We start from the raw sequence: 27990 nt of genomic DNA, 5'->3' as shown, positions 1-27990 counted from the left end.
TGGATTTAGGCGCCAAGTTTTAGTCTCTGTTTTTCATGCATATAAGCAGTTGTAAGCTAATTATCTTGTAACTAATTCAGTAACAGTTTCTTGATTAGTAAATGCAAATTTTCTTTTCTCTCTCACAGCTCTCTCTGAGTTCTCTGTGATTTTCTGTTTTTACAGCACGAGAAGAGTCTGCGTTAATTAAAAAAATCAAAATCTATTTATAGAATATCCATTAAAACCATGGGCTATATAACAAGATTCTTGAGCTCTACCTTTTAATGGAAAAAGATTTATAACTCTTCCAAGGAAAGAGATTCAAAATTCAAAGATAAAATCTCTAATTGTTGTGTTCTCTTGTTTGGTCTATATACCTAGCCATGATAATAAATTTTTCTATTTTACTGAAATTTGAGATTATTCTCGATGGTTAAAACCGAATGTTCAAAAGTTAATTCGAATTTATTTGATTCTATAAAGAAATAAAAGAGAAAAACCATAATACCCGATGCATGACCATTAACTAAACTAGTCACATACTCGTGCGTTGCGCGTGATATTTTTTTTAGAATGGTCTCATTAAATATTTTATTAATACTATAATTTTAGTTATTAACCATTGGTTTTTCAATAGTTTTTAAGTTAATAACCTTAAATATACATTTTTTTACCTTTATACACACGCGCGCGCGCGCGCGCGCACACACACACACATATAGTGAATCTTTACACATACCTTTAAGAAAACTCTATATATTTCACTTTTTTGGATGCGTAAAATTATAAACTACTATTCCATAATGATAGTGGCTAATTAATTTTATATATATTTTTTAGTGATCTCATTTGTAACGTTTCTTACCATTATATTTACTAACTGATGATTTGCATAACAAAGACGATAAATGAGAGGTAGTATTGTTCATTAGATTTTTGAAAGTAATAGTGTATGAAAATTATATAAATAAATAAATATATATATTATAAATAAGGTTAAATGAAATGTCAAAAAATGGATTTTTAAATTTTCTAACTTTATTTCTTATGTAATTTCTATTGCTATCAGAGAACATCTCTTTTTTAGTTAAGATTAATATGGTTTCCATAGTTAGAGTTTGATTAGTTTTAAATTTGAATTTAGTACTATGATTGTATTTAATTGTTGATTTAATTTTTTAAGTGAATTTAACGGTTTATGTTACTACACTGTAAAGTTTTTAATGTTCTTCACATGATAATCTCTATTTTATTTTTTACTTCTCCTTACAACCTCTTTGTTTTCCAATCAACGATTACTAATTGATGTTTGGTTTTTTTTCTTTATCTACTCTTTATTACTTTGTATTGGTTTTTTTCTATACCATCTCTCTCTCTCTCTCTCTCTCTCTCTCTCTCTCTAAATTGGCAATCTATCATTTTCCAAAATTTGATGATAATAATTATGACATTAAATATGCATTATTAGTTTTTTTTTTTTTTTTAATTTAGTGTTTCTAACTTGATTTGTTTTGTATTTCATTCTTCCTTTGATGCATTGGGTGTGAGAATGAGTGTTTCCTTAGCATTGCTCCACTTAATGTGGACAATTTTATTTATTTAATTTAGGCAAAATATTATATTTAAAAAAATTTTTAAATAAAAAAGTAGTGGAAATATAAATAATTTAATGATATATATGGGGGATGTGACTGAATTTAAATGTTAAATAAAATGATATGAGAAAAAAATAAAAATAAAATACATAACAATAAACACTAACATATCCAAATAATTATATGTAATATAATAATAGTACATTCTTATATACTGTTTTTAATTATTTATAATGCAATATGATAATATTTAACAATCAAAGTCATAAAAAAAAAATTAAAATACAAAATTAAATCCCATCAACCAAAATAGAGTTCTAAAGAATACAAAACTATATCAAGCTAAAATAGAGATGCAAGAAAAATAAAAATCCACCCAAAAATTGAGGGAGAAAGAGTGGGAAATATCCAATTTTTTGTGAGAGAAAATTATGTAAAGAATGGAAGAGTGAATGACAAATTTATACTAAGAAGATGATAATAAAAAGAAACAAAATAAAGGAAGATAAAAGGAAAGAGGAAAAGTGATATCAAGGTAGAATGTTTGGGGAGATGAAAAGGTAAAGAGAAGGAGAAAAGTTGGAGAAAGTGTAAATGTTAAATAAAATGAGAACAATTTGATGAGCACAATTTTCTTTTATTTGAATTTAAGTAAAATATTACATTTTTTATTTTTTAAAACAAAAGGAGAGAAAATATAAATAATTTAATGATAAGGAGGATGTGGTTGAATTTCAATATCGAGTAAAATAAAAGAGAAGAAAAAAATAAGAAAAATTAAAAGATATAACAATAAACACTAAATTATCCAAATTATGCTATGTAATGGAATACTATTTTATTTTTATATACTATTTTTAATTTTTTATAATGTAATCGGATAAAATTTAACAATCAAAGAGAAAATAATAATAATAATAATAATAACTTAAAACACAAAATTAAATTGTATCTACCTAAATTAGAGTTCTTAAAAACACAAAAATTTATCAATCTAAAGCAGAGATGCAATAAAAAATAAAAATCCACCAAAACATTGAGAGAGAGAGAGAGAGAGAGAGAGAAAACCTTTTTGTGAGATAAAACTATGCAAAGAATAGAAAAGAGAAAATAATAATAATAATAACTTAAAACACAAAACTAAATTGTATCAACCTAAATTAGAGTTCTTAAAAACACAAAAATTTATCAACCTAAAGCAGAGATGCAATAAAAAATAAAAATCCACCAAAACATTGGGAGAGAGAGAGAGAGAGAGAGAGAACCTTTTTGTGAGATAAAATTATGCAAAGAATAGAAAAGAGTGACAAATTTATAGTAAGAGGGAAGGGATAAGAAGAGACAAATAAAGAAAGAGAAAGGGAAAGATGAATAACAATATTAAAGTAGAGGGTAATAGGGAGATGAAAAGGTAAGGGAAGAAGAAGGGTTGAAGAAAGTGTAAATATTTAAAAAATAAGTGAATGTAAAAAAAATTATAGGAAAATTGGAAATAAAAAAGAAATATATATAGATGTTAAAACCGACAAAGATGAATATGTAAAGTCAATAATCTATTTATATATATATATATATATATATATATATATTTATATTGTAAAAAAAATAGGAATATATAATAAATAATTATTATGCGGTGAATGACGTGGCGATGAGGTGATGCAATAGGAGCTTAGCAGTAATAAATGCCATGCTTCAACTTTTAGTAATATATAGATTTTTCCTTAACTTATGTGTTTCAATGTATGAATTAGATTATGAAAAGGAATTTTTAACTACAAATATTAGTTTCAAAAATAATTATAATAAATTAATGGCTATGTCTTAATTTGCCTCTTTAACAAGGAATAACACAAGCAAAATCAATAATGGTCGAAACAGAAAATAAATTGGGACAAGTTATAATATTAAATTTCTACCATGTAACAACCAAAGAACTCCACAAAAATGGCCACAATACAATAATACCTGAGGTTGTCGAGGAAATAGGAGTGCAACATTTCTACCAATTTCCTGCATAATGAGAACACATTAGTTGAAAAGTATACAAGGAAAACAACAATGAGAAAAATGGAAGCAATTATAGCCAATGTGGCTATAAAAGTAAGCAGGCAATTACACTGACTTGATGAACAAATATTCAAGGTACTTGGAGCCAGCATGGCCATCATCAACTGCATTAAGAGCTGCTTTGAGCACCCGAATTGCAGTTGGGCTGTTTCTTAGAATCCCTTGACACCATTTAATCTAATCATGAAATGACTATATGATTTTCTTTGTGTAAGCTCCGCATCCCAGATGTATTATAAAACAAAATCCATAAGGATATCCATGTTCATGGACTCATAGTTCATGAGAAAGGGCATCTTACGGATGCTGTACCTCAACAATTTTCAGGTTTTCTTATACTGGAAATGAACTCACCAGTACAACAATGTTTATAAGTCCCATTTTATATACTTCGGAAGCTGTGTAGAACCTTGCCAAAAACCGCATCTCACGTGTATTTTTAGGGTCAATATGTTTAACAAAATTTGGTTTGCAAATTTATAAAAATTTAAAATATAAAAATAACTCACTTAATTAAAAACCTGCCAAATGAGTAAAATTATAAGTAAACCAATGACAACATAAGGAGCAAAGCATTAGAACAATAGTTGTTGTTGTAGTAGTTTTTTTTTTTTTTTTTTTTTTTTTTTTTTTTTTTTTAATACAAGATAAAAATTTTACTCTAACTTTATTTAAGTGTATATGCATGTGAAACTCTCTTTAAGAGACTTGAACTCTGACCCTTACCCCCCACACCCCACAAGCATTTATACTTGTGAAGTGACAATCGCATCAAGGGCTTACGGTGCTAACAATAGTTATTTACTAACATTAAGTGACATTTGGTGTTGTAAAAAAAAAAAAAAAAATTGTTAGTTTTGAAGTCCTAGTATTCCGTCCTTTAAAAATTGAACAGCTGAGTGGTGCCAAATAAGATATCTCTTGTGAACCATGACTGAATAGTTCTAGCACACCAATCAACAATTCAGATTTTCGGCAAATCCCTATGTTCAGAATTCAGCACTATTATTGTGAAACCAATAGATGTGCTGGTGCTCTCGCTCGACGGGAGCTCTTTTGACACAAGATTTTGTTGTTCTTATGGAACCTCCTGATATTTCCTTTTTGCTTAGTCTGGATGCTGCTGGTACCCTGTATGATCAAAGCATTAGCTCGATTTCTGTCTTCTTTTTAGCTTTTGAATGAGATCCCTCTTTTACCCAAAAAAAAAAAAAAAAAACCTTAGGACCAGTTTGACCAAAAATAGCATTAATTGCTCCAATGGTTAAATCACAGACCATGTGTAACACATGTCCTCCTCTAACAGCATAACCTGCCACCTGATTTTACTATTTAGGATAGGTGTGAACTGTGAACAAAGTAATTGATAGGTAGCAAGTCTGATGGTAAGGAACTGTTAACCTCATACTAAGTAACACTGAAGTGCACTAATATATATATATATATATATATATATATATATATCATAAAGTACACAGCTCAGTTACATCAGGAGTCCATGAGGTTGACAGCACTAAGTCTAGATGCAAAGTGGAATGAAGCAGAGTATACCATTGCTATCACTGGCTTTGGAAGACGACGAATCTGTACCTTGTAATGATTAAACCAAAAATTAGAAGACTGGCCATGAAGCATTTGATTTTTTTTTTTTTAATCAAGGCTCAAGGGTTACAATTGGAAGCAATATTTAGGGGTAATCATGAAGATTCATGCTCAACCAGGTTTTGGTTGGGGGATCAAGGCCTCAAGGGACTTATGCAAGCACTAAATAGAGTCAATAGGATAAATTGTGTTAGGATAAACCATATACCTATAAATCTAAAACATTAAGACGACCAAAATTTTCATAATCAGCATAACCATCCTTGGTTCTCAACACCTGGTCACCACCACTATAAAATGCCTTCGTTTCCTACAGCATTAAATCATTAACAACAGCAAATCAATACAGGTTCCATGGACATACAGAATATCAATATAATTTATACATTAGTGGCACCAACATCCAACATATTCATATTTTCAATCCTGCTTAGAAGGCAAAAAGACTATTTGTTTTCCTTGATAGATAGGAAACACAAATACGTCAATAGTTTTCAAACTGGGCATGCAGGTGAGTAGTCTTTCTCATGCCCAAAACTTGCAGACATATCTTCATTCATTTCATCTTGAAGAACAGCCCCCCTTCCTCAACACACAGACTAATGAGGAAAAACCAATCGAGGTTGTATCATGTTAGCTTAAAAATTGAATTAATTTTGCAGAACAAGAAGAGACTTGATCACTATCAGATTTTGTGGTATGACAACTATCATCCCACACAAAACATAGCTAATACAAAATAAATATGCAAGTAGGATCGGTACACAATCACAAGGACTTGTATTTGAGACTACTTTGCATTCACTAGAGACGACAAGAAGGTAGACATGAGCAAGGTGCATGGTTCTGAAGTAGTATGACAATAATAGTACTCAATAATTTCATAGTAAAGCTGGACAAAGCCGAAAATAATAGTACTGACTAAAGACAACCAGTGGGTGCTACTATTGAGTTTGATCAAAATAAACAACTTAACAAACTCATCTCTCTCTTTTTCTATACTCCAAAAGCATTACATGAAGGGCCAACACAGCATCCTTTAGCAATGCATGAGATCACGATGGTCATTGTGTTGCCAAAATGATAGGCACTATACATACCCATGTCACAAGGGCTAGAAATTGAAGTAAAACTGTAAAAGAATTTTATGTTTTTATATAACCACTAAATAGAATTAAACAATAATGGAACTCACTAACAAACAGACACTAGAATTGACAGATACTAAACAATCAGGTGAGACAAGCATATATAGACGAATGGCCGCAAAACATAGGTACAATTTCTTTTAAGTGTTGTACCTTAGTTTCCCAATTGGATTCAACAATGTGATTACATTGACCCAAACAACACAAAATGTGTTATCTTCTCACAAAAACAATTAAATTTAGGCAAAAAGCACATTTTAGTCCCTACATTTTCAGGCGATTCCCATTTTAGTCCCTGCCGTTACATCAGAAACGGATATTGCAGACGTGGTAAACGGCAAAGTTAAATAATAATAAACTAATGTCCACGTGGCCTAAATTAATAATAAAAAATGTTTTTTAATGCCACGTCAGCATCTAAATTAAAAAAATTAATTTATTAATTTTAACTAAATAAAAAAATTAAAAACAGAATTAAAAACTAAAAATCTTATGAATTGAGATCTAAGTGTGCCTTGAACAAGAACAACAAGAACACAAACCCAAATCCAAGAACACAAACCCAGAAATTATTTAAAAAAAAAAAAAAAAAAAACTAATCAAAGCCAGAAATTCCAATCTCAAAGCCAACCCACAACCACCAAAATAAAACCCACAACAACCCAGGCCAAGAAAATCAACCCACAGCCATAAACCCACTAATCACTATTTCCAAACCCAGCTATAGTAAACCAAAATCCCATCACCCAAAAAGTAATTCTTTTAGACAAAAAAAAAGAAAAAAGAAAAAGAAAAAAGTGGAACAACAATGAAAACAACATCAACAACAATAATAATATCTGCACTAAGACACTGTAAAATCAGATCGAAAATTATGACAAGCAAATAGGAATTAAGAATTACTTCGACATATTCCAACATTTTTTTTTTTACCAAGCTAAGATTTTCGGAAAGTATCTTTCAGTAGAAACGATGCCGATTTCACATGTTCGTGAAATGTGAAGAAATTTTACAAAGAAAAATAGTATTTAAAATTAAAAAAAAAAAGAAAAAGGAAAAACCTTGGACTTGAAGTTGGAGGGGTTCAATTGAAGGACTGGAGAAGAGGGTCCGTACAGTGCTTCAAGGAAGGGATGTTGAGATTGGCGCTGGGCAGGCGAGATCGGCGAGGTGGGTAGGCGAGATCGGCGAGGTGGGCACTCGACTCCATAGCCTCCGACCCCATACCTCGCCAATCTTGCCTACCCACCTCACCGATCTCGCCTGCCCAGCGCCGATCTCTCTTCTCCCTTTCATTTTTTTCTTTCTTCCTCCACTCCTCACTGATCTCGCCTGAGTTTTTACTTTCTTTTGCCGATCTCGCCTGAGTTTTTCTTTTGTGGTTGTGGGTTGATTTTCTTGGCCTGGGTTGTTGTGGGTTGGCTTTGAGATCGGAATTTTGGCTTGGATTAGTTTTTATTTATTTATTTATTAATTTCTAGGTTTGTGTTCTTGGATCTGGGTTTGTGTTCTTGTTGTTCTTGTTCAAGGCATACTTAGATCTCAAATCATAATATTTTTAGTTTTTAATTCTGTTTTTAATTTTTTTTATTTAGTTAAAATTAATAAATTAATTTTTTTAATTTAGATGCTGACATGGCATTAAAAAACATTTTTTATTATTAATTTAGGCCACGTGGACATTAGTTTATTATTATTTAACTTTGTCGTTTGCCACGTCTGCAATATCCGTTTCTGATGTAACGGCAGGGACTAAAATAGAAGCGTTTTTCAAGATAGGGACTAAAAGTGGTAAAAATAAAATTTAGGGACTAAAATGGGAATCGCCTGAAAATGTAGGGACTAAAATGTACTTTTCGCCTTAAATTTAACAATGTGATTCATTGACCAATGCATACTTTTGGTTGAATTTAACTGCGAACCTAAAATGTGAACATAAGGAACTATAAAGTCTATAATTAAGTTTTGTATGTAGATGTTGCAATCTAGACTAGCACGTAAAAAATACTTTGATGTGCAAAGTTAGATTAAGATACCTTCCAAGTAAGAATGATAACTCCCACTGAACTATCATTCCTCGCATCATCAAATGCACGACTAAGCTCCTTAATTGTCAGTGGCCGGAATGCATTTCGTCTCTCTGTCCTATTACTAGTTATCTGCTACAAACCACAGTGAGACAGTTACAAATTTAAGAATTCAGTTCCATAACAAATGCTTGACCTTTGCTATCCCTTCGCCAATGGCTTTCTCGTAGATAATGTCAGTGAAGTGAAACTCATTGCCGGACTCATCATCACAAGCAAGTGGGAACTTCACTATGGATCCTATGGTAGCTGTCGTTCATGGAGGTGTTACATAATTCAATATTTGAACCAAGTAATTGGAGGCAAATGATCGAGCGGAATGAAATGGTTGGTCACACAAGCCATTCTTCTTCTCGCTGTGTTCAAGTGCTTCTCTGCAGTGTGTGCCATTGAAGGAGATAGAATTAATTGCTCTGGTTTTTTACTTATTGAAAATGAGAGTTACTGTTGGGGTTGAGCTTGATGGCTCTTGTTGCAGAGAAGATGCTGGTTTAGATTTCTAATGACGGACATCATCGAATAAGATAAGGTGCATTGATGGAAATGGCATCAGCTTTCATCAATTTTATCTAAAGAAAAAAAAAAAGTTCAAATATTCATTAAACTTGGTGAAACCAATCAGATTCTAAAAAATAAAAAAGTGTTTCATGCATTTAGAAGACGTAAGACATTTTAGTCACTTTCAACTAAAAAAAAAAAAATCTAAAATTGATAGAAATGTACCGAAAATCTTTAAAATGACCGTCATACCATTAAAACCACAAAAATGACAAAAATACCATTGAAAACCTCTTAATTGTCTAAAACATCTTAGAAACTTTTATTGTGAGAAAAATACTCCTAAAATTTCTAAAATAACTAAAATACACTTAAAACCTTTAAATATTCTTAAAACATTTAGAGTCTATTTAGACACCCTTTATTGCTGAAAACTAAAAATACTATAGTAAAATAATTTTTAAACATGTGAATAGTGCCGTATAACCCAGTTTTAATGAAAATTTTGCTAAATTAGACAACTTGTGAGTCTTGTGAACAGTGCACAGGACCCACTGATAGAGACGCAAACGCGCTGAAATGAAATTTTAGTGCAATCCAAACCCACTCTTAAAATGACCAAATTAATCGTGAAACTTTTAAAATGACAAAAATACATTTAAAACCTATAAAAGGATGAAAATACCCTTAATTTTTTTTAAATGATAGAATTCCCCTAAAAACCTCTAATATAATATGTTTAAAATACCTCTAAAATCACAAGAAAAAAAAAGGAAACACCCTAAACTATCAAAATGATGAAAATATATCCTAAAACTTCCAAAATGATCATGGGCTCATGGTATGCCTCTAAACTTTACAAGGAACACAAAAACAATTCAAAGTGTCATTTTTTAAGGTTTTAAGTGTTTGTAATTATGAGAGAGAACCAAATTTTTTATTTAAACTTGTGATTTTTCATACATGCCAAATGCTAAAAATATTTTTTACAACAAAAACATCACATCGAAAACAAATTGTTTTCCTTGACAAAATACATTTTATACTTGAGACATTGTTACATGAGATGAAAATTAGGTGTAATTACTGGAAAAAAAAAAAACCACTTTTATCTATTTTATATAACCATTTTATTTAAAATTAATAAAAATTTTACCAACTAAGCTAACTTGAATATGCAAAAAAAAAAAAAAAAAAAAACCTTTAAAAACAACCAAGACAAAAACAATTAGGCGCATTTGGTATGTGTGTTTAAACAACAATTTTCAGATTTTTTAAAAATATGTGTAAATAAAAAAATGTGTTAAAATTCGTGTAATATTATTTTAAAACTCAAAACATATTATAAACAAATCTACCATAAACCCCTAAACAGTACATGCAGCGTCAAAATGGAAAATTTGAAATATATAAAGAGATGATAAAATGAAAACAACGCAGGCCAAAATCATACAACCAGAAATTGACATCTGTACTACAAGTCGTCGGTGGAGGCGTGATTTCACCGCCCATGAATTGAAGGCTCAATTCTCAAAGCCCTCAAACGGTGCCGCATCTAAGTGAAGCCAATTGTAGATCAAATATTATTCGAGTTCGACCTCACTGGCTTCTGAGTTCTGACTCTGAGAGTAGCGAAGAAGTCAAAAAACGGTGGAAAAATGTCACATCACCTTGTTCTCAACCCAGCTATTCGGTACTTCTCAATTTCAATTACTCCGAATTCTTTTATTTTTAATACCATCTATCTATATTCTAAAGAGAAGCTTTGATATATGCATGTATGAATTCGATTTTTAATTTTTTTTCATTAATTAATTAATTAAATTATGATAATGAATTCGCTCATTTCGTTTTGGTTCTCATATTTGATCTTGTTTGTTTATTATTATGTAATTTGTCGTGGGTCACGGTTAATTCAAGTAATAAAGTCTCTTATCGGGCTCGAAACGCATAGACACTAAAAACTAATTGATTTTTTTGGCTTCATGGTAAAGGATGTCATAATTTCAAATATTATTGTGCGTGTGTGTATAACGTATTTTTTGGACTCTGTTATGGATTCTTAACTGACTATACAAGATCAGTCACATGTATTTTTTTTGCCATTCTATTCTATTTGAGATCATAATCACCTTAATTGGCACGTTCTTTTTACTACTACTAATGTTATTTTAGGTATTTCTGTACTTTTTTGTTCCCTTGACTTGAATCAACTTACATTTGCTCTACTATCTTGTGTGTATAATGTATTTTTTTGGGATCGGTTATAGATCCTTAACCGACTCTTCATGATGAGTCACATGTATTTTTACTGCCATTCTCTTCTATTTGAGATCATAATCACCATAATTCGCACGTTCTTTTTTACTACTACTACTACTAATGTTATTTTGGGTATTTCTCTCCTTTTTTGTTCCCTTGGCTTGAATCAACTTACCGTTCCTCATTGGTACGTTAATCTCTCTCCTTTGCACGTTACCAAACTCTCATAAGCGGCTCTCTCTCATCTTTTCATCCATAGGGACCACCCTATTAACAATTAAGCGATTAAATTCATCATTTCCAATCTGCTTGCGCTTTTGGGATAAGTGCAGTTTATTGTGGTAGTATCATAATAGATGGTCTTGAGTTCATGATTAAATTCACCGTTTCCCATTGATTCATGAAAGTTGTTGTGATATTACATGTTACTTAACCATGGGTATTGTTTCACAAATGCATGTAGCTTTGTTTGCTCTATTTTGATGGTGATATACTTGAATCTGGATATGTATAGAGGATATTCTTTTATCGCAAATTTGGATAGAGAAATTTGTATACTATCTCATACTTTGGAAATCTATTATAACAAAGAAGCTTGACTTATACACTATTATGGGACTCCAGCTAAAAGCAATGTCTGTATACTCTCTCACAATCTGAATCTATATAACCATGCTAGAGAAGAATTCGTGTAAACTAGCACTGTCATGATATACATGATTTACCTAAATAGCTAATGGTGCGAAAGGGGTCTGGAACTCATGCCAACCACACAAGTAACTACACCGTGAAATAATAAATCTTTTTGAGCTCAACAGAGATCATGATCGGATTGAATCCGGTTGCTTGATGGCTTGCCTATCTGTAAACAACCAATTGGCGGCATGGTGGGAGTCCTCAACTCTCCAAAAGTCTGCCAGCAGAAGGGATCATACATGTGGTATTTCTCTTGCATCGGTTTTAGCTGTATGGCAGTTAGTGATACATCCACACATGGTAGACTGTCGCTACAAGCAAAGTGTACGGGCTTAACTGTGTATGTCCCTCTTATCCTTTCATAATTGATTCCTGATAGAGCTACGGCTGATGTTTGGTTGCTGCATTTGCTTTTGTCACAATAGTATTGGTCAATCACAATTGGGAATTCAACTTCAGAAACTTGAATGTTTGAGAACAGTACCCCCTGCACAGAGCCTGATCCTCCCTGCAAATTTAACATTTGAAATCATGAGTCAGAGATAAAGGTGGCGTATGTCTAGCATGTGTAACAAGTAACAACTTAGAGATTATATTTGGCATTAGGAACAATGTGTGTTCATCACTCAGATGGTGTTCTTGAAAGGTCCCCATATTTTGATTGGAATCATTTTAAATTATGGTGAATATCATTGTGTTCTTGGAAGGTCCCATGTTTTGATTTGTTTGGTAAGCATGGTTCAGATATTTGGATTATGGTGCTGGCTTGTTTGGAAGGAGCGGAATAGATGCACTTTTGAAGATATTGGAGAGCTCATTGGATCAATTGAAAACTTTGTTTGCCCATACTCTTTTTAATTGGTCCTGGGTTTGGGGTTTCACACAGTATTCTTCTATTTTAGAGTTTCAAGTTTCTCTTAGATTTTTCTTTTGAGATTGCTGTACTTTTTGATCCTTTGTGTTCATATTCGTGAACATAAAGTATATTTGATTTTCAATAAAGCTCATTACTTATGAAAAAAAAAAAAAAGAATATCGAAGTTTTCATAGTGGTCAAATTCTTGGAAACTATATGTTGAACTGGGTCAAAGTTAAGAAACGTGAAAGTTCTAAAATTCACTTGTAGTCAATAAAAATGGTTGAAACTCAAAACCTTCATGCTAACTTAAATTTTCATAAAAAGGGAATATATTGGCTGAGCCATTTTAGCAACCAACAAAAGATGAAGTGCTCAGCTTTCAATGTTTTTTGATTTTATAAAAGTTGGATCTGCCTCTTTAAGCAGAGTCTTGATTTGTTACTTCTAACTTGAGTTTTCCAATCATATAGAATGACAGATGGTATCCATACCTGCCATGTCTTGATCCTGACACCGTTCATTGTGTTGTGCATAATGACATCTCGGACAGTAATGTTTGAGACGCAGGCTTTGGTGTTATCCTTTCCTAGACTTCCAATGCTGATTCCATGCCCTGGCCCACAGTTGACATTGTGTATGTATACATTTGAGCATCCAGTTTGTATAGAAACACAGTCATCTCCTGCACATGTCATTCAGGCATTTTATAAGTTAAAGTCAGCTTATATACATGACTTAGTTATGTTCATTATCCTTGTCATATCTGACATCACATTTTATTTTACATTCAGTGCCATGTATAATATTTGGGCTTTTAATTTTATATGGATGCTGTCATTTCATGCTCAAAGGATTTGCTATGGAGAGCTAAATTTAGCTTATACTGGATGTAATGACCTTTTTTAGGTCCATTCTATGTTTTCTAGGTTGGCCCTGTTTTTAACTATAAATAAACAAAGGGAAGAAGGAATGGAAGCCAGAAGTTCTACTTGCTGATAAAAGACAAGAAAAGTTGAGAAAAATACAACAAAAAAATTTTCTTTTATCTGTAGGGTTCAAGACCTAATCCTATACTGGATGGTCCAGTAATGGTTCAGGGCATGACATGTGTCGTATAATAGGTGGCTGCAATGCTTGAAATGTGAGAGGAGCCATGTCCTAAGCTATAAGTGGTCAGAGATTGTTGCCCTTAGCAATAAGGCTATGACAAGATAAGATTGTGCCATGTTTGCTCATGATCCTATCTCACAGATGTCACTTACCAAATTTTTTTTGTCTGTAATTTCTATATTGGCATCAAATTATTTATCCTCAAATATTTGACTCTGCAGGTCATATTCTTCACCCTACCTCAGCATGTGGTCTACAACATTGACTAAACAATTATTGAATAACTTAATTATTCATGTAGAAGCAATTAATTACCGCAAGCGAGATTGCAGCTGTAAATTAGAACGTCTTTTGAGCCCTGTAGGTGGATTCCATCCGTGTTGGGACTGTCACCGGGAGATGAGACGCTTATATCATGGACCAGCACTCCCGTGCAGTAGTCAAACTTGAGGTGGCACTGTGGACTACTTTGAATTGTTATGCCTGTGACCGTCACATTAAAACTCCCATAAAACCTCAGTGCCTGTGCAATAAAAATGCATCATGTTAAAGGATTGTATGGTCATGGAATATGCTTGGAATTTAGAAGTTTTGAAATGGTTCTCACAGTTGGCTTGATGCTTGGCATTATCCTCCCAAGGTTGCTTCTTACCTACCACACAGTTGTACGAGATGCATAAATGATTAGCTTCTGATAATTGAGACAATAATTGCAGGGAAATATACAAAGTGAGGGAGATTGTTACCGGCATTGGTGGATTCTCTTCAACACTGCTGTTTAATGGGACAAGAAGTTTTATTTCATCATCTATAGGATCATCAAACGGGGCGTCTTGCCACCAGACTGAGCCTCTTCCATCAATGATACCATTTCCCTGAATTGTAATTCCTCTCAACTTTGTGAACTCAAGCCATTGTAAGAGACCTTTGCCCCAAGCATTGGAGTTTGTTGGAGCAATGATCGTCCCATCTAGCTGAGAAAAATATACTCTCTTCAGTCTTTAATTTCAATTGTCAGTCGTTGTTTATGCATTACTGGATGGTAATGGTAATGGTTATGGAAGACAAGATCAATTATCAATCACAGCTACTACTTGGGATGATCACAGGTGAAAGGTGAAAGCATTGTTATAGTAGTTAGTTGGCTGGATTATATATTTTTGTCTATGCAATTGACTATTTTCATGCAAGATAAAAATAATCATTCAGAATTTTACAAGGATGAAACTCTTTCTGAATTTTACTGGTGGATATTGTTTTGACAAGACATAAAGATAAGATTTCAGTTTCATCCTTGCTCTATGTCCTGTCATCCTGTGTAGTGTGTATATAGGATTTACACAAGTATCTACCATTGTACCTTATAAATTTGTAGCACAAACTGCCAGTGGAAAGGGTTTGTGTTACCCATTGTAAGTCCACATCATGTTCAGTTTTGGACACAAACAGGGCACAAACCTCACCGCATTAAAAATTGTCTCTTGTTCTACAAGAAGTTAGAAGATGTACTATTATAGATTTTGAAATTTGTACGCTGGAGTGGCCTTGAGGGGAAGGGGGACCTTGAGGGGTCCAAATGGAAAATTGGGGGGGGGGGGGGGGGGGGAACCCTAAACACTCCCTTATGCCAGTTTAGTAATGGAGATATCAATACTTGAGGGGATGTAGGCATGTAATAATTATCTTATATATTGAATATATGCATCTTTCATTTTGCTGCATGTGAATCCTATAGTCATGTGAGACTCATAAATTGTGAAAAGAATGATGCATATATTCGATACTTAAAATATTATCTAGTCTCATAAAATGTTTTAAGTATCTAGTCTCAAGAAATGTGAAAAGAATGATGTATATATTCAGATACTTAAAATACTATCTAGGAGACAAGAGATAGGAGACCATAGACATTCCTTTCAATGCATGAGAGGCCTTAGAAATGGGATAAGAGATCCTTCATGCTCATACCCCCCAAGTATTTGAATTCAGAATGTTAACCCAATAAAATTACTCCTCTATGGTAGAGAAATTTTATATTGTGTTGCTATTTACCTGAAACACTATGTTTGCTTGACAGTACGGACCAGAGAATGAGATGGGTCCCACGAGGAATTCATATTCTGCTGGAACGACTATCATTGATGCCTCTATTTTACACGCAGCTGCCCATGCAGCTTGGAATGCCTGCGATGCACCATAACAATTTTTTTATGTGTTAGTTGTATGACAGTATTAACAATAACTGATTTTCTAAATAATACGGTTGGTGTTCGTGTGTGCAGAACAGTATACAATAGTTGTTGGATTCGTGAGTTCGTGACCCAACCCAACTGTCATAACGGGAATCAATTTTTTTTTCCCTTTGTGGGCCCCACATCAACATGCTTTGGTTTGTTCTTATGTCTTTTAGCTTTTTGTATCTTTAATTCTTTTGGTTTATTGTTTAACTATTGGGACCTATACATTTTTTCGATCGAGAATAGTTACAACACACTTATCTATACCACCCTTAGTTTTTTTAAACATTGATTACTACGTACTTGTTAGTGTGTATTCCGTATACGCTAATTATTTTATGTGTTAAATATCAATATACTTCGAAAATATAGATAGTGCGTGTGAAATTATAGTTTATTTATATTACCCTTATTTGTTTGGACATTGATTACTACATACTAATTAGTGTGCATTCCGTACACACTTGCTATTTTATGTGTTAAATATAGACGATATGTGTGAAATTATGGACATTATATGTATGGAAGATACACTAACGAGTGAGAAAATATCTTCCCTATTTGGTTTTACAAACTCATATGAAAATTCAGTTTGCTATTGTGCCCCAAATGATCCTTAAAATCACCAAAGCAACTTGCATTGCACCTTAGATGAAAAAGCTACAATGAATTGCCCATTTTCTATATTTTTTTTTGTTCAATGGTAATTCTGTCATTCCCCTGAATTTTCTTGCAAAATTGAAAATTTTGTAATTATTTGAAAAAAAAAAAAATTCGCGAATATTTGCATGTAAACCATATATATTACAAAGCAACATTAGACATATTTTCTTTAGCATTTGATGAGAATTGGGAATCACCTTCGTGTCATCTGTGCTTCCATCACCTTTGGCACCAAAATCTAGCACGTTAAAGGTGGTAGAATGACCGGCAGGCGGGTTTGATGGGAACTCTTCTTTTGGTTTAGGAGTTGGAAGCGGCGGAGCTTTTGGTTTATGAGAGTGAGGAGGAGATTTTGGTTTAGGAGTAGGAAGCGGTGAAGCTTTGTGAGGAGGAGATTTTGGTTTAGGAGTTGGAAGCGGTGAAGCTTTGTGAGGAGGAGATTTTGGTTTTGATCCTCCACTATGGTGGTTATTACTACTTCCTTGACTCTTTCCTTTCTTCTTAAACAAAGAAGCCGAAATACCTCTGCTATGCCTCCAATGCTTGCCTCTTCTAGCATTGCAAGTTTCAAAATTTGATGAACAAAGTATAAAAGCAATGAAAAGCATGAATGTGAGGCTTCTTAAGCTCAAACCTCTCATCATGTTTAGCACAAATGTGTGTGTTTGTGTGTGTGAGAGAGAGAGAGAGACAGAGAGGGAGAGAGAGATTCTTCAGATAGCCAAAATGAGTGATGGTTGTGTTTAAATAGGAAGAGAACTCCAAAGCTGAACAGTATTGTGCAGACATAAGCAGAGATAAAGTTTTGATATTGGTATAGGCATTTACGTTTCATTCTTTAATTCCTTCATTTTTTTTTTTCTTTTCTCGTTTATTAATTATCTTGTTATCTTTTATGTGAATTTTGGTTGGAATTTGTTTTAGCTCAACAACAGGGTCCCATTTAGCCACATGTCGATATGTGATTGGCATGTGATTCATCCATTTTGTTTGACCCAACACGTCGTTAATCAATTATCAGTATATGCCAAGCTTTGTGTTTTATATTTTTGTTTTTTCTAATGATAAAGTAACTCACACACATACTAGATAGCAGTACTAGCAGGATCATGAACTTGCGGTCTCACTCTCACACAAATACTAAGGATTGGATGGAATGCCAGTTTATTGACACATATAGACTTTGTTATCATAATTCATAACAATGAAAGCCAAATGTACCTATCGTGGTATGAGAGTTTTCATTTTCTTTCCAGCTCAAAGCTTGACACAACAATCTTGATTAAGAAGAAAGTTCATCATAATAAACTAAAATTTGAAGGAAAAAACCTTTCATTCCATTATGAAAATAGTGTGGCTCACCAATTGTGGATTAGCAAATGCTTATTAATTAGCATATTCAACTTTTTTTTTTTTTTTTTTTTTTGGTTCTATATTTCTATTTAAGAAATTATGTAAATGAGTGAAGTGCACACAATTTCTTCTAAACCATACATCGATGAAGTTTTTTTTGCCCCTAAGTTTTATGTTTCCCAAATTTTCTTTGGCATTACTCATATGATATACATATTTTAATGTTATTTATATAATAATTTAGCATTGGATGTAAAAGCCAAAAAGCGGCACGTGAGTGGGTCTAATGTAATGAGGTGTCAAGGGCCGGCACTGATTATAACAGCTCTACACGGTCACATGCACCCTTCACGGGCTAAGACTTTTTGTACTTTGTCTTCTTAACCCCGCACCCATATGGCTAAGAAAAAAACTTGAGGCTGCTTTGTTATCACAAATGTGAAGTTTTTGTTTCTCCTCCCCTATTCCCTTTTGTTCAAGCAAAAAAATTCCTATTTCCCAATGATGGAAGAAAGAGAAAGAGAAAGAATGTAAAAAAAAAAAAGTAACTGAAAGAAACTGCCTCCGAGAAAATATGTGGCTATCTAAATTTTGATTTTTTTTTTACTAAAAAGTGATATTGTTTATAATAAATCATAAATGATAAGTTGTTATAGGTTTTAATTTGAAAAATTCAAACAATCAATAACAACTCGTTACTTAAGTTTTGTTGTGGATATAACATTTTTCATTATACTTTTATAACAAATTATAAATGATAAGTTGTTATTGATTTTAATTTAAAAAATCCAAACAGTGAATAACAACTCGGTACTTAAGTTTTATTGGGAAAACATTATGAATATGCTGTAACATTTTTTTTCCAATACATAAAAGGGAAAAATAGTATACAGCTCGAAACTGCCTATGGTACTTGAAGGAAACCTTCATGCGCCCATAGTTTTGCTGTATGATGTATTATTCATTCAATAATAGTAACCAAAAATAAGATACAAGTGGTATGGTGTATATGTCTAATCAATAATAATTTAATTCAAGAACTTTTTTTTTAAGAAATAGCCTTTTATGTTTTCAGATCACATGTTTAATATACCTGTTTGCAGAGTACAACTCTGATGAAGAGATACCGATTAAAAAGGACAAACAAGAAAGATTGTGATTTGTTCTAGCAGGATTCAAAAAGTGGTGTACTTTTATAACATCAATTATGTAAAGTACGGAAAAACTGTGGAATCGGGCTATCTGCTTTTGAAGATTGGGATTTGAGTGAATTGAACGAATAACCCTGAAATCTTTGTTCATCAAAAAGGACCACTTAAAGTGTTTCTTTAACCTACCAGGCTATACCACAGTCACATGAAAGTGCAGTCAGTGAGTTGGAATCCTAAATTAATCCGAAGCTAAAGCTGAGATTTCTTACAGCTCAGAACTCAGTAGCAGTGATTATGTTGCTACATTATACTGTGAGAGAGAACATAATCACATATATAATTAACTCAAAATCTTGTCTTCAACTCACTATTTTAGTTGTTTTTTCCATGCGTGTACAGAAAAAACAATTGATTATCGACTTTCCATGAATGATCACAGATCATATAGACATTTGTGATATGAGATGGAGATTTTGGTTGTTTACTATGAAGTGTTGCAATAAGAGCACTAGCATATGAGGATACAAAAAAAAAAACTCTATTCTACATCTTCAAACACCACTTTATTTATTTTATCATTTCATTTTATAACTCACCCAATATCACCGTTTCTATTTTTACATAAAACTCATTAAAATAATATAAACCATTCTATCAAATAATAATATAAATATAAAGTGAGTGAGACAAAAAGTGAGAGAGAAAGAAAAAAAATTGAATAAAATATATTATTTTAGTTTACAAACTCATAAATAGTAAATTCTACATATAAGAAACTATTCACACGTTGTAAAAAAATTTAGGTATACCGTATACATTCCTAGATGGAGCTCTTTTTTAGATGTTCGGTGGCTATTTTAGCAAATTGGGGGTTTTACTCCCGCAAAATGCTCTAAGGATTTAAGAAGGTTAGTCAAACATTAAAGTGTAAATGCAATATTACTTTTCCTGTTTATTTGAGAATGATATGAAATTTTGACCAAAAAGAAAGAATAATATGACATAGGTACCCTCTGAAATTAGAAGAAAAGGATGGGAATGCGCAGTTGGAATATTTTATGCAAACATCATCATTTGTGTTAGTTTCTTTTTGTTCACTCAGAGCTTCTGGAAAAATCACCAGGCCCTGTTTTCTGTGTGGAAATACACCTCATTTTTCATCGCCCTCCAAGGTTTCTTTCTTTTGAGTCTTTGACCTCTCTGCCACCAGTCACTTTCTCTCAATATAAGAATCCACATCAAACATGATCTCTCTCTCTCTGTGCTTGTGCTTCGACAAGAATCCCCATGTTTTGATTTGTGGGAATTCCAAAGGGATTGAACCCAAAAAAAGAAAAAGAAAAAGAAAAAAACCCTTCTTGTTGAATATTGTTGATGATGTTATTTTTATTTTTATTTGTAGTTGTATTTATTTTATACATTATTATTTTTTGTAGTTGTATAGTAGTAGTTTTATTAGTAATTGTACATGTGATTTGTAAATATATATAAGAAACAACATAAATAAATATAAAAAAATTGAAGTTTTGAGGCTAGACAATCTTTGCTGCTTGCTCAGCAATATACCAGACTTCTTAGAACATCCACAGCAATGGAGCTAAAAAGTTACTTTATCTATTTTTAGCTCCACCAAAAGTTACTTTATCTATTTTACCTACACACATGCTGCAGCAGTGGATTTATTTTAGCTTTTAACACAATAAAATAATATAAACATCACAATAAAATAATATAACTACTACAATAAAATAATCCATCTCACTATAATAAAATAATATATTCACTATACACAATTATCACAACCACACACTCCACCAGCAACAACCTTCATGTGACAACCACAGCCCACGGCAACAACCTTCATGTGACCACCACCAACACAGCCACAACCATAACCCAACACAGCCCACGGCAAGAAAAGAAAAAAAAAAAAAAAAAAAAAAAAAATCAAACCACCACCAACACAGCCACAACCACCAACACAGCCCACGGCAACCACAACCACAGCTACCAAACCACCACCAACACAGCCACCAAACCGCCATTTCAACCACAATCCACAATCACAACCAAACCCAACAAAAAAAAAAAAAAAAAAAAAAATCAAACACCCAAAAACCCAGCAATCCAAAACCCATGAACCCAGAATTCCCGCCGTCGCCGATCATGGCGTCGTTTTATTGTTGCCTTGACCGAGCATAGAGTTTCGATGGGTCCGTGGCGCGCTTGAGTTCGATGAAGGCGAGATGGGTCAGCGGCGTGGGACGGCAACTGGGTGACGACGATGAAGATCGATGATGAAGATTGACAATGATGAAGATCCAAAATGATGAAGATCGGAAATGGCGAAGCAGAGAGTAGACGAGGGAGAGAAAAAAAAATGAGAAGGAAAGAGGAAGAAAGAAGAGAAGCCGGAGAGAGAGAGAGAGAGAAAAGAAAGAAAAAGGAAAAAATATTTTTTTAATAGAAGAGGAGAGAGAAATTTAATAAAATAATATTTTTTTCTTTTAAATGTTATGAACAGTGCACATCTATTTATAAATGTGCACTGTAGTAATGGAGCTAAATTTTTTAGATTTAGCTCTACTGCTGCAGCAAGGTTTTTATGTTTGTGGAGCTAAATTTTAGCATTATAGTATTATAGCTACACTGCTGCAAATGCTCTAACTATATTATTATTATTATTATTATATATTAACAGTGTTCAGAAAGTTAGTTATTGCTTTTTTTCCTGTCAAAAATACCCCTAAATTAATTAACTAACAACTTAAATATGGGGTTAAAATAGTAAATTGGCAAAATAAAGTTAGTTATTGTTTTTTTTATTGTCAAAAATACCCCTACCTAAAATTTAAAAATGGGGTTAAAATAATAAATTGACAAAAATAATAAATTTATATTTCTACGTTGAAACGCCTTCTTACTTCTAATAAACTCCTATTTTTATGTTAATTTAAATTCTCACTTTTACTCTCTAACTCTACAAAATAGGATCACTCTTTTGTTAGTTTTAAAACTCCTCCAATCTACAAAACTCACCTCACGTTTTTTTTTTTTTTTTTTTTTTTTTTTTTGTGATTAGTAAAAGTAGAAATCTCAAATTATAATAAATGAAAATTATTAATCTTTACCCAAAAAATAGAAGAGCCTCTGAGCACGCACGTGGTCAGAGGCTAGTTATTATTATTATATAGGGTCAGAAATTTTATATGCATTGCCAGCATTGGCTATGATGATTTGTTGTCGTTAAATAAGACTATTTCCTTTTCATTTGGCGGTTATATACGTTATAATAACTATATTAATCTACAATAAATTTAAAAAAAAAATAAATTAAAGTGCTTCAAATGAACTTAAAAATGAAATATGATATTCTTAAAGTGAAATTTTTATACCCTATTTGAATTTAAATATTCTGCATTAGTACTTTTGAATATATATAATTATAGATCTCTTCTATTTCTCCTACACCATGGGACAGCTCATGCGTGTTTTAATTCTTAAACTCAGTCACTTTTTTAATTCACATTAAAAAAATAAAATTAATACCAATTTGCCTTGAGTTGCATCACTTTTATTTTATTTTATTTATTTATTTTATCTCTTGTGACAACAATGAGTGAATTATATGAAATAAGACAATTAAAACGATGGGGCTTCTGAGTACGACCTTCTTAGCCGTCCTTTTGTGTTTATATGCTCGTGAACTTTGGGTCCTCTCGTGAACTCCATGCATAGATATGATTAGGGTTTCCTAGTGCTCCATTATTAATTAGGGAAAATGTTTCAGTAACCAACCAAGGCATGAAAAGGTTCGAGCTTTTAGTTGTACTACTAGATTGGGAAAAAATATATATTGCTCAGAATATTATAATGTGACATTGATCTATACTGGCAAACAATAAAGAAAACGATGAAAAATTGACAATTGCGTTTAGTCACATCTGAGAACCAGTTGCATGAAAATTCCGTAACACTTTTTTTACACCTCCTTTTCTTCTATGATAATATTATTAAGATCTAAAACTATGAATTGGTTGGACTGTTGTCATATTCAGTGTCATTATGTATCTATTGCACCAATATCTAAAACTTTATATTATAGCGATGTGTGAGGAATTGTTAATCAAGTTTGTAACTATATTGAGACAAATAATCAATTAAAGAGGCACTTTTCAAGCACCTAAAAGTAATGCAGGGCGGCTTATAAAATGTGAGTATTCTTGGATTCTAAGTTTAAGTTTTGTTGCTAACAACCAACAATTTGTCATGATTGTAGCATCATATTGCCAAGAAGTGACAATATTGTCAATATATAAGCACCATGTTAAACTAGTTACAATTAGAGTTGTCGAATACTCTTTATTTACATCCTACCTGAATTAATACTGAATATGCATCTCATGGGTAGTAAAAGCATATTTTGTTATATTGATAAAATAAATAAATTATATTGTTCGTACCTGAAGTTTAATATATGTTTGATTGTGATTCCTTAAATTAAAAAATATTCCAATTTAGTTCTGATTTAAAAAAAAAAAAATTTAAAGAAACAATTTGGTCTCTTGATCTATTATTTTGTTTACATGTACTAATGGGATACCAACTTGCCCCAAGACATCTCTTTTTTTAACGGGAATCCCATTTTTTTAATTATGAATCAAATTCAACTAAGTCTAACCACATATTTCTTCTCCCAACCAGAAAAAGTCCAACCTTAGAGGATCAAAATGGAACTAACTTTTTTTTTTTTAATAATGGGAATCCCATTTTTTTAATTATGAATCAAATTCAACCAAGTCTAACCACATATTTCTTCTCCAAACAAAAACAAAAAAAGTCCAACCTTAAAGGATCAAAATCGAACCAACCTCATAATTAATTGATCAAATTTGATTCAACCCATAGATAGATTGACAAAATTGTTTCATTTTAAAATTTCAAAGATCAAATCCAAGCTTTTAAAATTTGAAGCACTAAAATCACATTTACTCCAAATTTGAGAGATCAAAAATAAAATGACCGCTTTTTAGAGAAAAAAAAAAACTTTACCCTAATAAAAACCATCAAGACTCATTTTTAGACATAGCTTACACTCTCTCTCTTAATCCTTGATAGTTTGTGGTTGAGCGGTGACCGTGAAGGCACGCTCATCAAAATGTCATCCACCAATCATATCATATGGCCCATAACATTTCCTTCTCAATATTTTAGGAATATATATATATATATTCATGCTGAAAAAAGGAACAACAAAAACAAAAGAACATGACCGTACAAGAAATGCAACTTTTGATGAACTTTTAGTCCTAGCTAGAAATGGCTAAAACTTAAAACACACACTCCCATATATTCAAATTAACCTTTTGGAAAAGTGGTCACGGATCATTCTAGAATTTGAAGCTATAGGAAACATACTGATAATTTTTTCAAAGCACAAAAATCGGTGCAATAAATTTGATCTGAATTCTGAAGCTTCTCTCAATGGTGGGTTTTCTCATCAGTGTTGTTAATTATTTTAGCAGATTTTAATTTTTAATATATAGTTGTGGACTTTTTTGTTGTGAATGAAGCATGTGACTACATTCAGCAAAAAAAAAGAATGAAGCATGTGAATATGTGAAGGGTTTCAGTTGGAAGACCGTTTTCGCTTGTATTTTATACGAATGATCTGATCAATTGGATTCCTAAATTTAGAAAGACAACAGTGTATTCGTCCCCACAAGTTTTGTTTGTATTACAAAAGCCTCAATTCATGGCCAACAAAAAGCCATCCAAGCAATATCACGGACCACCACTTTGAGAGCCCTAATATATTTCAGAGACTTTTTCTGTTTCTTCCTCTTCCACTTGGCCTATTTTTCAATCCATACTTCTTGACCAACAGTAGTGACCATCCACCACTTGACCCATATTCTCTCTCACTTAAAAAATAAATAAATAAAATTCTTTGTCTAAGTCACATTTTTCTTTTTTCTTTTCTGAATAACATTTTATTTTTAAAAAAAATGAAACATATTTTCATCATATCACCAAATTATCTCTGTAAATTATTGTATGTAAATTGTCTATACAATGTATACAAAGAAATACTTGACCTAATACTTTTTATTTTTATTTTTTTTTAAGATAGTTACAATATATAGGTAATCTCACAACTCAAACTTTTTCTCCCCTGAACCTCCAAGTACTGCATGGAAATATGTTAATATTGAAGCTACAAGACGTTTGATAGTTAACCTAATACTTGGTAGTTAGTAGTTAGTACCAAATCTACCTCAGGAAAAACCAAAACGAGGTGAAGGTGACAGTAGGAATAAACTCCAGGCATAGCAAGACACAAAATCAAGCCGAAATATTATGAGCTAAAAAATTTACTTCTCTATAAGTAAGTGACAAAGGACCCGTTTGGTAGCCTATTTTGAGCAACCTTTTGAACATTTCAAACACATTTACACACTTTTTTCACCCACACATATAGAAAAAACACTCAAACAACATTACTCAAACTTCTCTACCAAATACCCCCAAAAAGTCCATAATATTTTATTTTTTAAGAAACGAAAGAGTTCAAGCTAGGATTGACATGACCAGAAATTTAATTATAAAAAAATTTCATCCTTTTTCTTTTCTTTCTCTGTAGCCAAACATTACCCATAATCTAAGGCACATGCAATTTCACATTCATACAATTAGCCTTTTTTTTTGGTAATTAAGTCCCAATGACAACCACAATTTCGTTTATGATTAGGGCTCACTGTGTATACACATGCACCATTAAATTTTGGAAGTTGTAATTTTCCTTATTGACGAGATCTGGGGTCCTTTCAAGTACCATCTGTACGAATCCACCGTAGAGATTTGGCCAAATAGAAATGAGAGCTGAGATAAGAAAATAATTAAAGCTTATTGCAATTCTTAATTAATTATATGTTTGTTTGCCTAGTAAGCTTGTGTTTCTTTTTTCTTCTTCTTTTTCCAAAATGATAAAAGATCCAAACCCCAGAAGGAATTATGTAATCTAATCAATGTTACAAAAAAGTTTTGGCTCCAACCTATATTCCAACTGAGGTGTGAGGTCCAATAATGCCAATCCGATATCATTTGACTGTTTGTCGGATATAATTTCTATCAAATGACAGAAGAATTACATTCACAAGTACAATGCATTGAATTCAGGATCTCTTTCAAGCTTTGAAATTAAGGTAGGGATGGAAGGCAAGGTGTTTGATATTTATAATTAGAGTTCTATCGGTAGGTTTTGATCAGGCCGGTTTTAGGCATGGTAGAGTCAAGAATTTGTCCTTAAGTAGGAGGGCAAATATAAATAGTTATTTTCTCGTAAATTATCATGGAAATCATGATCAAGATGAATTACCCTTACGCGCTTACGCCGTCAACGAACTTGTGCTAATGCTAGGACTTGTCGTAACTAGTTGAGTAATAAGTCTATTGGTATTTCTATAATGTCTTATTAGCATGAAAATTGACATGCCAATTAAGAACATGTAGCACATATAATTTAATGGTAAAATTTTCAAAATATGAATTTAATAACGAGTTATTGGGTAGTGTAATATTGATTAGAATTACACCATGTGCAATTTGAACTCAATCTATATAGGAAAAGAGTAAGTTAATTAAATACTAATTGGTGAACAAACTCAAGCTTGTTTGACAACAATATGAACTAAGTAAGTTTGAACATATTATCTAATTTGGAAATAAACTCAGGCTTAGTTCTTGTTCAAAATAAATTCTAGTTTGGGTTCATTGTAAAAAGAAATTCTATTACTTCTATAGCAAATAAACGTAGCCCGCCCTTAGGAGTTTACTGTTATGGGTGTAGGCATTAGGGCTTAACTTTGAAAGGTAGAGATGGACGGCATGGTGTTTGATATTTATAATGAGAGTTCAATCAGTAGGTTTTGATCAGGGTTTTAGGCACGGTAGAGTCAAGAATTTGTCCCTAGGTAGGAGGGCAATTATAAATAATCCATTTTGTAGTAAATTATCATGGAATTCGTCAGCAAGATGGATCATCGATCACCCGTATGCGGTCAACGAACTTGTAGTAATCCTAGGACTTGTCACAAGCAAATTAGGAGATGAAATATATAATTAACTCAAATAATATAATTTCAAATCCCCCCATAAAAATTCAATTACAATTTAGTTAGCAATTAATTATTAGCATAGATTTTTTAAGGGATAAAAAATTTTAATAGTAGTATTTACTTTTTATTTATTTATAATAATTTGATAATTAAGGGAGGAAAAATTCAAACCCTAAATGTCTCATTTTGAAAATATCAAGAGGTGTCAACTAATTGAGCTACAAGTTTCTTAATATTTGTAATATTTGCTATATTTATATATATATGGGAAAAAAAATTCAAATACTAATTAGTGAACAAACTCCAGCTTATTTGACAAGAAAATGAACCCAACAAACTTGAACACATACTAATCTAATTTGAAAATGAGCTTGGGCTTAGTTCTTTGTTTGAAATAAATTTTAAAGTGGGTTAATTGTAAAGTTCCATTACTTCATAGCAAATACGCAAGGGTTTACATTTGTGGGTATAGGCATTAGGCCAGCCTTAATTTCTTGCTTTTATTTTTTACTTTTTACTTTTTTTTTTCTCTTTCAATTATTCAATCACTCAACAACTTT

The 27990-nt window shown here is 32.1% G+C and overlaps 1 protein-coding gene, 1 long non-coding RNA gene and 1 pseudogene across 2 annotated transcripts; 1 reads left to right on the top strand and 2 right to left on the bottom strand.

Annotated features, from left to right (window-relative positions):
• Positions 1-5: 5 nt before the first annotated feature.
• On the bottom strand, positions 6-8874 carry LOC126719827 (1,4-dihydroxy-2-naphthoyl-CoA synthase, peroxisomal-like; annotated as a pseudogene).
• Positions 8875-11785: 2911 nt separating this feature from the next.
• LOC126718480 (polygalacturonase At1g48100) lies at positions 11786-17599 on the bottom strand. Its single transcript, XM_050420699.1, has 7 exons — positions 17007-17599; positions 15962-16093; positions 14656-14883; positions 14517-14561; positions 14225-14432; positions 13291-13481; positions 11786-12448 (listed from the first exon to the last, which is right to left on the bottom strand). Exons 1-7 carry the CDS (start codon positions 17451-17453, stop codon positions 12056-12058), a joined length of 1644 nt encoding a protein of 547 aa, XP_050276656.1. The 5' UTR covers positions 17454-17599; the 3' UTR covers positions 11786-12055.
• On the top strand, positions 14371-15211 carry LOC126718481 (uncharacterized). The gene is made up of 2 exons (XR_007652932.1): positions 14371-14549; positions 14626-15211. It is a non-coding gene; the product is annotated as an uncharacterized LOC126718481 (long non-coding RNA).
• Positions 17600-27990: the final 10391 nt, after the last annotated feature.

Source organism: Quercus robur, chromosome 3 (genome assembly GCF_932294415.1).
Source record: "Quercus robur chromosome 3, dhQueRobu3.1, whole genome shotgun sequence".
NCBI classification, from domain to species: domain Eukaryota; kingdom Viridiplantae; phylum Streptophyta; class Magnoliopsida; order Fagales; family Fagaceae; genus Quercus; species Quercus robur.
Note: the sequence above shows the minus strand (reverse complement) of the source record. Positions and strands in the feature narration are given on the sequence as shown.

Coding starts and splice junctions, on each gene's coding strand:
- LOC126718480 (XM_050420699.1), bottom strand. CDS start 17,453: ATGATGAGAGGTTTGAGCTTAAGAAGCCTCACATTCATGCTTTTCATT. Junction 14,884..15,961: donor AAGCAAACATAGTGTTTCAG/GTAAATAGCAAC, acceptor TATTTTTCTCAG/CTAGATGGGACGATCATTGC. Junction 14,433..14,516: donor TGCCAAGCATCAAGCCAACT/GTGAGAACCATT, acceptor TTTATTGCACAG/GCACTGAGGTTTTATGGGAG.